Source organism: Charadrius vociferus, unplaced genomic scaffold (genome assembly GCF_000708025.1).
Source record: "Charadrius vociferus isolate BGI_N301 unplaced genomic scaffold, ASM70802v2 scaffold398, whole genome shotgun sequence".
NCBI lineage: Eukaryota > Metazoa > Chordata > Aves > Charadriiformes > Charadriidae > Charadrius > Charadrius vociferus.
In genome coordinates, this window is record NW_009649571.1 from 207,509 (window position 1) to 218,572 (window position 11,064).

The window sequence follows — 11,064 nt, forward strand, 5'->3', positions numbered from 1 at the left end:
GAGGAGCGGCGCGGGAAGAGCAGCGGGCAGCGGGAGCCGGGGCAGGGCCAGCCCCGCACCCGAGGTGAGCCAGTGGGGCCGGCCGGGAGCGCCGGCTCGGGGCAGGAACGTGCCCGGCTCGGTGCGGGCATCGCTGTCGTGTGGGCAGCACCGACATGTGGGCAACGCCAAAGTGTGGCCATCGCCGACGTGCGGGCAACATCAACGCGCAAGCAACGTCAAAGCGTGGCCATTGTCAAAATGCGGGCAGCACCAACATGTGGGCAGCACGGTTGCCGGAGGCTCAAGTGAGGCAGAGTGCATTAGACCCTGGGCTTGCTGCGGTCCTCAGCGCAGCCCTCCTCCCTCCTCTGGGCTTAAACCAGCAGCCTGATGTGAAACTCCCCAAAAGTTCCTGCTGGTTTTAATTTTGGTTTTGGTGGACTTTGGGGCGAGCTGCGGGTAAAGCGAGATGGTGAGCGTGCTGTTCCCCTGTCTGGCTCGGGTTTGTGCTTCCCCTCACATCTCTCCTCGCGTGGGTGCTTGTCTGTTTATAGCAGTGACAAGGAGAATTAAGGGCTTTACTGTAATGTGTCCGTGGTTGTCCCCTGGCACAAAGTCTGTAGGTCACCTTCCTCAGGAGGTGGGTGGTCTCATGGAGTTGCTGGGCCTCTGAGAGCCGAGCAGCTTTGCAAGGAGTGAGAGCTGTGGTCGTGGAGCAGCCCTGTGCTCAGGTGGGCTCCATGCTGTGGGTCTGCCCTCTCAGAAAGGCTTGGTTCACAATTTCAACCACATTTTGGACCCAAAAAAATAGCAAAACCTGATCCAACTTTTTTGTTTGGATAATTCCACAGCACTATTTGTGATGATAAATAATTCAGCAATAATTAAATGGGAAAGTCGCATCAGGGAGATGTGCTTTGCTGTCCCCGAGTGCTGTCCAAGTGGCCAGGCCAGGGCTTTGACTGCAGAGCTCTCTGCCAGGTCCCTGTGGACTCTGCCCCTTCTGCAGCACTTGGGGATCCCATGCAGGGTCTGCCAGGGCCCCCCACCCCCAGGCGGCATGCTGACCTCAGCAAGGGGGCAACTCTGTCACTGGCATCTTGATTTGTGGCTAGGGGGTAGGAGACGTTATAAGGAAACCAGGATTCTGGACTTATCTATAGGTAATGATTCTTTATCTAGATTTGTGAAGCGCTTTGAGATCGACGGACACAAAGGTCTGTGTGAGGAGCTGGCGTTTGTTATTGCAACACTTGGGCGTGATGACTACCTTGGGAGAGTTGTCTGGGCTGGGTCCCACCTGCTCCCTCCCAGACCCTTCTTCTGCTGGGTAGAGAGAAAACTTTAACTCTGGCGGAGGTTCTCTGCTTTTCATTTTGCCTCCAGACTAATCGCTGGAGCTTCATCTAGGGGGAATATTGTTAAACAGGCTGGTTCTTCTATCGTCAAGAGTGTAAATCTGGAAAAACCCGAACAAAAAAATCCTGCTTGGTAAATAAATAACAAATTGAAAGCTCTGCCCTGGAAAGGAGCAAGCAGATGACTACAGCAACTTTCTGGCTGCTGAGGATCTTTCCATTATAGGCTGATGTTACACCGATGTCTGGAGCCTGCGGGCAAGGTTCGTGCCTCAGCACTTGCTGCCAGCTTCCTGCAGTGCAGGGCCATATTCTGGCAACAGGCCTGATTTCAGGTTGATTCAGAAGCTTAGCAAACATTATAGCTCAGAGTTATTCTGTCTCTTTTAGCTCCAGATCCTGCACAGCTGCCCAGTGCTCCCTTCCACTGCAGAGGGTCTCCCGGGGTGTGGTTGAACGGGTAGATGTTCTCCTCAACTGGCTGTGAGGGAGCTGGGCGCTGCTGTGGCAGGACATGGCTCTTCATGTGGAGAAATGTGCTGGGTGTTGAGAGCTGCCCATGGGTCTACCAAGCCGCATCTCAGTTAAGATTAGATCATTTGGGCTCGAGGCTGGTCTGAGCCTCCAGCTGCATGCTGGAGCTTCTGTAAGAACCCAACCAAGGGCAGGGAGGTGGTGTATCAGTGCTCACCAGCTGCAAAGAGTCTGAGGAAACTCTCCCTGTCTGTGTTTTGGGGGAAGGAGGTGCTCGCAGCATGCCACCTGAGCTCTACTTACTGGTCCAGAGGTGCATCTGCATGCGTCAGAGGTGATTTGGGTGTGAATCATGGCAAGATGGCAGAGGTTGGGGCCAGGTGGTCCTTCTGGTGCCTCAGGGGTGCAGTGAATCAGTGGGACAGTGATTCTGTCCCTTCTTCCCTGCTGACCTCCACTAGTGTATGGGCAGAAGTGCTTCTGAAGAAGTTCCTGCTCAGAGTCAGCTTCCAGCTTCTCAGAAGCTCTCATCAGCCTGGTGGTGCTGGAGCAGCCCATGAGCCGCTGCTGGGCACCAGCCATGGTCTATGGGTAGCCAACAGCATCTGTCGGGTGCAAGGGTAGTGGGGCTGATATTGGAGAAGAGACTGGGCACCAGAGTCACCATGAAGCTCCATCCCTGGAGGTGTTCAAGGCCAGGCTGGATGGGGCTTTGAGCAACCTGTTCTAGTGGGAGGTGTCCCTGCCTATGGCAGGGGGGTTGGGACTCGATGATCTTGAATTTCCCTTCCAACCTAAACTATTCTATGGTTTTATGATGGCTTCCCTGCCACTGGTGGCTTGTCATGGCAGCGCCCGAGCATCTCAGTATTGGGCGTCTTTACCCTTGTGGTTCCCCTGAGGGCTGAGACCTGGGGAAGTTAAGACACAAAGCAGAAAGTGGCTTGCCCAGGAGGTCGGTGGTGGCCCTGGGCACTGCCTCCTCCCCAGCGCAACACTGGCCTTTGCTGCTGGGGTGGCCTGGCTCTGCCTGGAGAGCTGGTGGTTGTAGGTAGCTGTTATTGTCTGGGCCGTTGCCAGGGACAGGTGTGTAAATGTGTAAAAACACCCATGAGGTGTCTGCTGGGTCCTGGACATTTGCTCTGGCTGGTGAATGCTGGGCTCAGGCCCTGCAGGGGCAGAGAAGCTCTGGGAGGGAGGAGGACAGCCCATATCTCATGACAGGATCTCTTCCACCTCTGGTGAGCGGGTCCTGCTCATTGCCAAAAAAGAGCTGATCCCAGCTCATTAGCGGGGGTCCTGTTTTAGCCACTATGTCTTCAGCTCAGGTGCACAGAGCTCAGTTGTTTGACCAGGGAGCACCTTCTTATCACAGGTTCAGCTCAGCACAACCTGGCATTTCCAAGTAACAGCAGCAAAAACCTTTTTAACATGTTCTTTCTACCCTGCAGCTCTTCCCAGATGTTCTCCTGGCTTTGCTGTCGGATTCTTGCCTTTTGAAGCTGCCCTTGGTTTTGGGGCTATTTCTCAGCTTCCCAAGCAGGATGTGCTACAGGTCTGCTAGGAGAATATGTACGTGGTTGCACCGGTCTTACTGGGTTCCTCCCAGGTAGATATGGGTGCGTGAAACCAAAGACAGTTGGCAAAACAGATGAATGGGCGATGTCAAAGACTTTGTATTTATTGACATGCTGGAGACCTGTCTATGCTGGAGCACTTGCTGGTAGGAGAAGTGGGATGCCATGATAGACCAGCAGGAGTGGCACAAAGTGAGCAGTCAGCGATGTGCTAGCCCAGGCAATGCCTCGTGCCTTGTCCCAGCACTCGCAGCCCTTCATGCCCACGCAGCAGGGGAACATGCTAAACCTGTGCCCAGCAGCTCTGGCGCCTGGGAGCCGGCATGTGCCCAACTGTGGGAGAAGGATGTGGTGACGGGTGCGGGTGCCTGGCAGATACGTCGGGAGTGGCCCCAAGGAGATGTTTTCCCCAGCTGCCTCACCGCCTGCCTTTGCTTGCTCTTGTTTGAAAGCCAGGTTGGGAAAGCAACTCTTGAGGAAAGCCGTGTGCAGAGAGCAGAGTGAGCTGCAAGAGCAAGGGGGTGAGCACGAGGCAGGGTCTGCTGGGGACTTGGCGGGGCGCCATGGCAAGAAAGGAGGTGCAGCAGGCTTGCTGCTCAGGCGCATCTGGGGAGAGTACTGGCTGCACCCTTGGTTGCCCTGGCGCTGTGGTTTGGGGTGGCAAGGCAGTGCTTTGCCAGCTCGGCCAGAAGCGGGGATCTGAGCTGGCTTGGATGGGGCTGCAGGGCTGCATTTCTGCCGAGTTCACCAGGGCAGGTGGCGCAGAGCTTGTACTGACTTTTCTGCAGGTGCCCAGCCAATACCTGCTTTGGCATACAGGCAGCACAGGCACAGGCACCACCTGTCTGATCCAGCCCAAAATCTGCCAGTATGAACTTAATCTGCAAAAATAGGTTACACATGGATTTGCACCAGCGTCATGTATTTGTAGTAGAATCCATCTTTTGCAAGATAGGATGTTGGGATTTTAATAAAATTTTGGAAAGTCTACAGCCTGATTTACCCTATGGTTAAGCCACAGGCACAGGGTCTGGGGGGGACATCTACATGGCCAAGCCCATCACCAAGCAGGAGCTGCCTTCAGGAGGAGTCGGGTTTCTGGCAGAGCCTGTGCCACCGGAGTGGGAGCCAGGGGTCCCATGAGGACAGGACGAGGGTAGGCAATATCACTAATGGTTTAATTGTCTGTGCCAGGACGGAAGCAGCATTGCCTTGAAGCTGCCTGCTTTTTGCAGAAGATGACCACCGAGCTCTGTTGCCAGCCTGGCCCAGCGGAATCAGTTGCTGCTGAAGTCTGCCCTGCCCATACTAAGATGTGAGCAGGCGCTCGGGCCAGCGCTTTGCACAGCTGTTCCCTGCCACATCTGTTTGCAAGACTACCCTGCAGATAGTCCCATAGAAGTGACCATGGGGAGGTTTTTGTTGCAAGCCACTGGTGGCCTCACGCTTTCTTCTGTTACAGGTGGTGATGCTAAGGCTGCTGGGCAGTCCCAGGGAGATGGCAGCCATCCAGGGGCTGGGGACACTCGGAGACATCAGAGGGGTCGTGCAGAACACCGCAGACACACCATCACCAACGGGGTGGACTTCAGCATGGTAAGGGGACAGCCCTGTCATGGGCTCCAGCAAAGGGATCCATGGTCCCTGGGGGAAGGTGGATTGCTGGAGTCTCTCACCACTGACACCAGCTTCATTTGGGCTGTGGCTCCCCCCTGCCTACCCTGCACGTGTGAGCTGTGGGATGTCAGGCAGATACTGATATTTTGGATAGACAGCTCTATTGATGTATGTGGAGGTACATCTGAGACACTTTCTGTCCTGCATCATGCCAGGCAGGGAAGAAGCACACGTTCCCCTGCCTTCCCCTGGAGTGGTGTCAGGCCACAGAGCCAGTGTTTGACTGCATGGGTGCCTTCCTCGTGTGCGAAAGCTTGGGCAGGGAAAGGCAAGCGTGTAGGTGTAGGAGCAGGTGGGTCTCTGGGCCTTTCAAGCACTCCAGTGAAGGACTGCTCTCTGTGCTGGCAAGCAGTGGTGCTGGCCTATGTCCCCTGCCAGATGTTCTCTGTAGGTCACGGCTTAAGCATGCTGATCCTCTTGGCTCCCGAGAGACTTTTTGCCAGTGATGCATAGCAATCAGCATTGAATTTAGCTGGGCAACCCAGGATGGAGGGATCTGCTCCCCTCTTCCTGAGTGGAGAGGCTTGGATCAGATTGCCTGGATAAAGGGATCTGCGCTGCTCCTTGGGAGTGGGATGGAGGAACTGCCTGGGCATGTTGCCCACAAGCTCAAGCTAAATTTTCCTGGGAAGAGAGCCAAGACCCAGCCTGCAGGATGAGTGATCGGCGGGATGAGCTCCGGCGGGTGTCGGAGCTGCTGCCGAGGCTGCGGCTGTCACCTCTGCACTTCCATTTCTCACACCCTAGTGTCACCCAGCTCCCCAAGCACAGTGGGGCTAACCAGCGGCATGGGCAGCATCGATTACAGCCTGTCACTGGCCTTGGGGGACATAACATGCTCTGACACCTGGCCTGGGGAGGGGGATTTGTGCACATATGATTTGCTGCACTTGCAGCCATGCAAGGGGTTGGCATGCTCTTGGGCTGAGGGGGTCACTGCTGCGAGGTGCTGACAAGGAGTAATAAATGTCTGGGGATGGGAGTCTCTGGTTCTCAGGGTTTTGGTGGTTGGGGGTTGCTACTTCAGAGAGGGGAAGGTCACTCCTTCCCTAGCAAGGCTTTTCCCTGTGAGTGTAGCTCCAGGCTGGAGCCTGTCACTCCCAGGAGCTCCAGGTCCTGCCTGGTACTGGTGAGGAGGCGCTGGCAGCCAGCACATCTCACTGAGAGCTGGGGTCCGTTCCCAGCTGTGCCACAGGCACTCTTGCCCTGGGCTTGTGTTGCCTTTGCCTGTGTTACCCCAAGTTGTTGTGGGGGCAGGGTGAGGGAGGTCCTCTGCCTTTCTTCCCCCCTCCTCATGTACCTGACTGCTGCACTGCCTTTTGTGTGCTCTCCCCCTGGAGCAGGAGCCCCTGTCCCTGTCCTGCAGGTGAGAAGCCTTCCCTGGCAGGAGTCTTTGGATACTCATCCCACTTCTGAGTGTACAGAGACAGTTAGAGCAGGTTTGGCTCTGGCAAGGACCAAATCCATCCATCCATCCTGATGCTGGGAGGATGTTGTGATTAGGCTAATTTGCCTAAAACCTGGGGGTGGGGGGCGAGGAGCGGGGATGGGAGCACTGTTATCCATCCTGCATCCCGGGGTGCACTAGGATGGTTTGACCCTGTGCAGCAAAACAGAGTTGTGGGGGCTGTGCTCCAGCTCCAGGACCTTTTGCACCACCACAGCTGGTGTCTGCTCAGCTGGTGTTTTTCAGCCAGTCCATCATCGGCCTGATTTCCCCATGGCCACAGGGGGTAGCTTGGATGAGACCTTCTGCGAGAGGCTGAGCTCTTTCGTTTGTAGGCGGCCCAGGGGACGGCACTGTCCCCTCCCCTTCTACCCCATGTAACACTGGCCAAGTCCAGTGCTCTGTCTTCCTCCTGCCCCAGAAGCTGCCTCTGCCCCCAGAGCATCCCATCCTTAGTGAGATGCCATCTGTCTCTGCACTCATCAGAACTGCTGATGTCCTGCTGCTCTGTGGGATGCCGCCTCTTCCTCTGGTCACTGTGCTGGCCAGCAAGCCTAGTGGGACCAGGTCAGGCCAGGCAGCTGCAGGATGCAGCCCGATCTGGGTGGGGGTCCTTGCCACGTACAGCACCTTCTTCATGCCCCTCAGCAACAGCCTGCATAGCACTAAGGCTCTGCGCTTCTTCCTATGGGTACGTCCCCTTTGTCTGTCCATCCAAGCATGGGGCGGGGGGTGCAGGGGTGTTTATTTTGCCAACAGCATTTCCAGGAGCAGCGGGAGCAAGAGCAGCCCTGGTGTAAAGCGTGGCTGGTGTGGGGCGGTTGGGAGGCTTCGGGGCTGTCAGTGGGGACAAGGAAGCACTGGCAGCCTGAAGAAGGTCTTCATATGGTCTCACTTGTCCCCGGGAACGGGGATCTGTTCAGGGTCACTTCTGAGCTGAATTGACCCCCTCCAGATGCTGTCCAAAGCGGCAGGAGAGGTTTCTGAACATCCAGCAGCTTCTGGGTGATCAAAGTCCTACTGGTGTCTGGAGGAGACTCTCCTGGAGCCCGGTCTGTGCCACGGGCAGTGGAGGCCAAGCTGTGTCATGGCAGAAAAGGCAGAGGCAGCAAGGCAGGCAGCTTGGAGGGGCCACGGGGGTAAAGCAGAGCGGGGAGAAGAGTGCTGGGGAAGCAGGGCTACATGTTTTCCCCCAGCTTTGAGTCTGCCCATTTAGCTCGGCTGCTTTGCCGCTCGCTGAAAGCCGTGTGTCTTTGTGCTGCTGGCTGATGCTCACGGTCCAGGGGGGATTTCGGGAGCAGCTGCAGGCCCCACTCTTGCTGCGCCCCTGGATAAATACAAGATGGAGAAACATGTTTCTGCACTGGGGAGAGGGAGGGTGGAGGTGGCCTGACTGTCCTTTGCCTGCTTTGGTTGTTCTCCCAAATCAGAGAACTCTTCCCCCAAAACAGCATCAGGCAGAAGCCATCATCCTGTTCCTCTGCAGCTTTGTGTGGGGAGAGGGGCTGAGACCCCTGCCCATATCCATATCCCTCTGCACCTCATGAAGAAACGAGCTCCTGGGGCTTGACAATGTCTTGGTGGGGAGCGGGTGACATCTCTGCATACTCTGTCCTGCAGCTGAAGCACATGAAGGAGCTGGAACAGGAGAAGGATTTCCTGCTGCAGGGTCTGGAGCTGGTAGAGCATGCCCGGGAGTGGTACCACCAGCACATCCAGTTCATGCAGGAACGCCAGAGGCTCCTAGGGAAGAACAAAACCAGTGTTGTGAGTCTGGGGCTTGGTATTGGGGTGTCCATCTGTTTGGGGGGGTCTGGGGCTGCTCTGTGGGCTTGGAGAACTGGGCTGGGACTTGGTTGGAGCTGGAGCTGGCCCCATGGTAACCCCCAGCCTCTTCTTCCTCCCTGTCCCCCAGGAATTCCTCCCTGAGGGCAGCCAGAGCCACCTGGGGCGCCTGCTTCCCAAGCTGCAGGAGGTGAACCGCTGCCTGCGTGACCTCCTTTCCACCGCCGGCAAGGTGAGAGCAGCAGATAAGCAGCATGTGGTTGTTTGCATGAGCTTGGGACCTATCCTGCTGCCCCCTTATGCTGGTGGCTAGGCTGACATCAGAGCTGCCCGAGTTCCCCCTGGCTCTGAGGAGTTGACTTGGCTCTGTGGGCAAGATAGGGGATGGGGTATGGCCAAGAGGACAGCACAGCTGGTTCCGAGCTGGGCTGGAGGATGCTCAAGGCATTTGGGGGACTAAAGGAGATCCCCAAAAAGGTGTAGCCCTTGTCAAGCCAATAAGGAAACCATCCTGAGGTGCTGAGTCAGCCCTCTCGGAGCTGGCTGTCCTGAGGGGTTCCTGGCAGGAACTGGGCACACTGACAGGAATGTTTCCCACCTCTGCCTGCCTTTCTGGAGACCTTGCGGTGGCCTTTGTTTGGATCTTAGTCCTGTGCTGGGCTTCTCTCAGTTCCCTGTGTGCCACAGAAACAGCTTCTGGCCTTGCAGAAAGGCTGGGGAGGGCCACCAGGAAGGAGGCTCAGTGTCTCATCTCTGCTCTTCGTCTTCTTTGCAGCCAGCGAACCCCTCCTCAGCCCTGAGCAGGCTGGTCCCTGTGGCATCCCCAGCCTCAGCAGGCTCCCAGCAAGCCATCAACATGCTGAAGGAGCAAAACCGGCTTCTCACCAAGGTGAGTGGGGATATGGAGGGAGGAGATCCACGTGGGAGTGGGCTGGGAGAGGACATGGGATGGGATTGGGCTGGGGAAGGAATACGAGGCAGTAGAAAGTGTTCCTTCAGCTTGGCCAGCCTTGGTCATCCCAGCATGTGGGCTGCACCTAGACACCCCCTGTCATGCAGCTGTGTCCAGCTGATAGCTGGGTGAGGGTCTGTGGGCAGGGATGGGACATCCCTGTGAGAGGGACAGTGCAGGTCGTGAGAGGATGCAGACGCTGCGGCTGGGGTCTGGGAGCAGAGCTGCTGGGGAAGGGGCACCCATGATGCCCCTGCCAGGGCTGGGCTCACCACTGGGGTTCGCATCCCAGCATCCAATGCTGGCATTTTCCTCATCTGAGCAGCATTTTCCTCCTCTGTCCTGTGCAGGAGGTGACTGACAAGAGCGAACGCATCACCCAGTTGGAGCAGGAGAAATCTGCCCTGATCAAGCAGCTCTTTGAGGCTCGTGCCCGCAATAACCATGAAACGAGCCAGCTGGACTCCACCTTCATCTAGCACCCATCTGCTCGTGCCCTGTCCTCGAGCATCCCCAGGGGTTTTGTGGGACTCTTGCCCAGAACCCATTGCACCCATTGCTCCAGGTGTCATATCTCGAGGTCTGGAGCTGCTGGTGGCATCTTTGTAGGAGGAAGCCCGGAAGGCATTTCCCCGACCCCTCCTGGGGAGCATCCCCACACTGCTCTGCTGCTGGGCTTTCCAGCTGTGCTGCTTTCAAGCTGCTCCTTTTCTGTCTCTAAAGGGACTGCAGGGGCTGTACCCCCAGCCCCATGATCCCCAACGTGCTGGGGGAGACGGCTGCTGCCCATGCTGCCTGTGCAGGGGGCAGCTGCTGTGCCTTTGGCCTGGCTTAGGCTGAATTTTGGCTGCTCTCAGAAAAAGATGACGCATCTTTAACACTCCAGCTGGCATCTCCAGGCAAGCCTGGCCATTGCAGGGTGGCTTATCCCACTGTCAGAGGACAAGATTGTAAAATCCAATGGGGCATGCCTGGCTGCTTTCTGCTGCCTGAGTTCTGCCTGCCAGTGACACTATACTGGGCCAGAGCAGTACCCGAGCTGGTGCTCCTCCTGGGCTAATCCCTCCTTCCAGGTTGTGGTAGTGATGCCATACTTGCTGTTTACACATCTGCAGTGTCCTGTAGTTAATGAGCCATAGACCCAAACGAGGTAGCCTGTACGTCTGAGCTGCTGTTTCAGGCTGTTTGCAGGTTGAGGCAGACACATCTACATCCCTCTCTTTCGCATGACCTGGCAAATGCTTCCTTATCACTGCCAGGCTTATATTTTTTCGTGATGGAGAGGTGATGTCCTGCGTGAGGATGCTAACACAAGCCTGACTTCACAGAGTGGCTTTAGGACACAGTTTTGTTTTTGACTGAACATGGGTGATGGAGCAGACACTGATGGGCTCTTTCCTTTGCACATCTCCAAGTGGAGAAACAGCAGCTTTGCCTGTCCTGGTGGTGGATGTTGGCTCCCTGGGGTGACATCCCGAGTGTGAATTGCACTCCTCCCCGGGTCTCTTGGGGTGGTGGTCTAAGAGTGGGTCCTGTTAGTCTGATGCTTCTCAGAATACCTCCTCCTTCCCACCCAGCTCAGTGATGATGCTTGAGCTGAACGATGTCTTCCACTGTGGCTTGGTACTTGGTATTTATGGTGCTTTCATAGGAGGTCCTTGTGAATCCCCATGTAGCACAGGCCTGGCACTCTGTAGCTCCAAGACCAGGACCTTTCTCTGCAGGGTTGTTTCATGCTCTGACTCTCCTGGCACGACACTGTGGAACAATGCACTGAGCTGGGCAGAAGGTGCTGGACCTACCCTGCCCTGG

At 56.4% G+C, this 11,064-nt stretch overlaps 1 protein-coding gene across 1 annotated transcript in view; it reads left to right on the top strand.

Annotated features, from left to right (window-relative positions):
- The window catches only part of SAPCD2 (suppressor APC domain containing 2), a 17,497-nt gene extending 7,766 nt beyond the window's left edge, over positions 1-9,731 (top strand). Inside the window, exons 3-7 of the mRNA XM_009890294.1 lie at positions 4-64; positions 4,854-4,987; positions 8,136-8,282; positions 8,431-8,532; positions 9,603-9,731. Of these exons, the coding sequence (XP_009888596.1) occupies positions 4-64; positions 4,854-4,987; positions 8,136-8,282; positions 8,431-8,532; positions 9,603-9,731 (573 nt within the window). The remainder of the gene's footprint in view (positions 1-3; positions 65-4,853; positions 4,988-8,135; positions 8,283-8,430; positions 8,533-9,602) is intronic.
- The last annotated feature ends 1,333 nt before the right edge of the window (positions 9,732-11,064 follow it).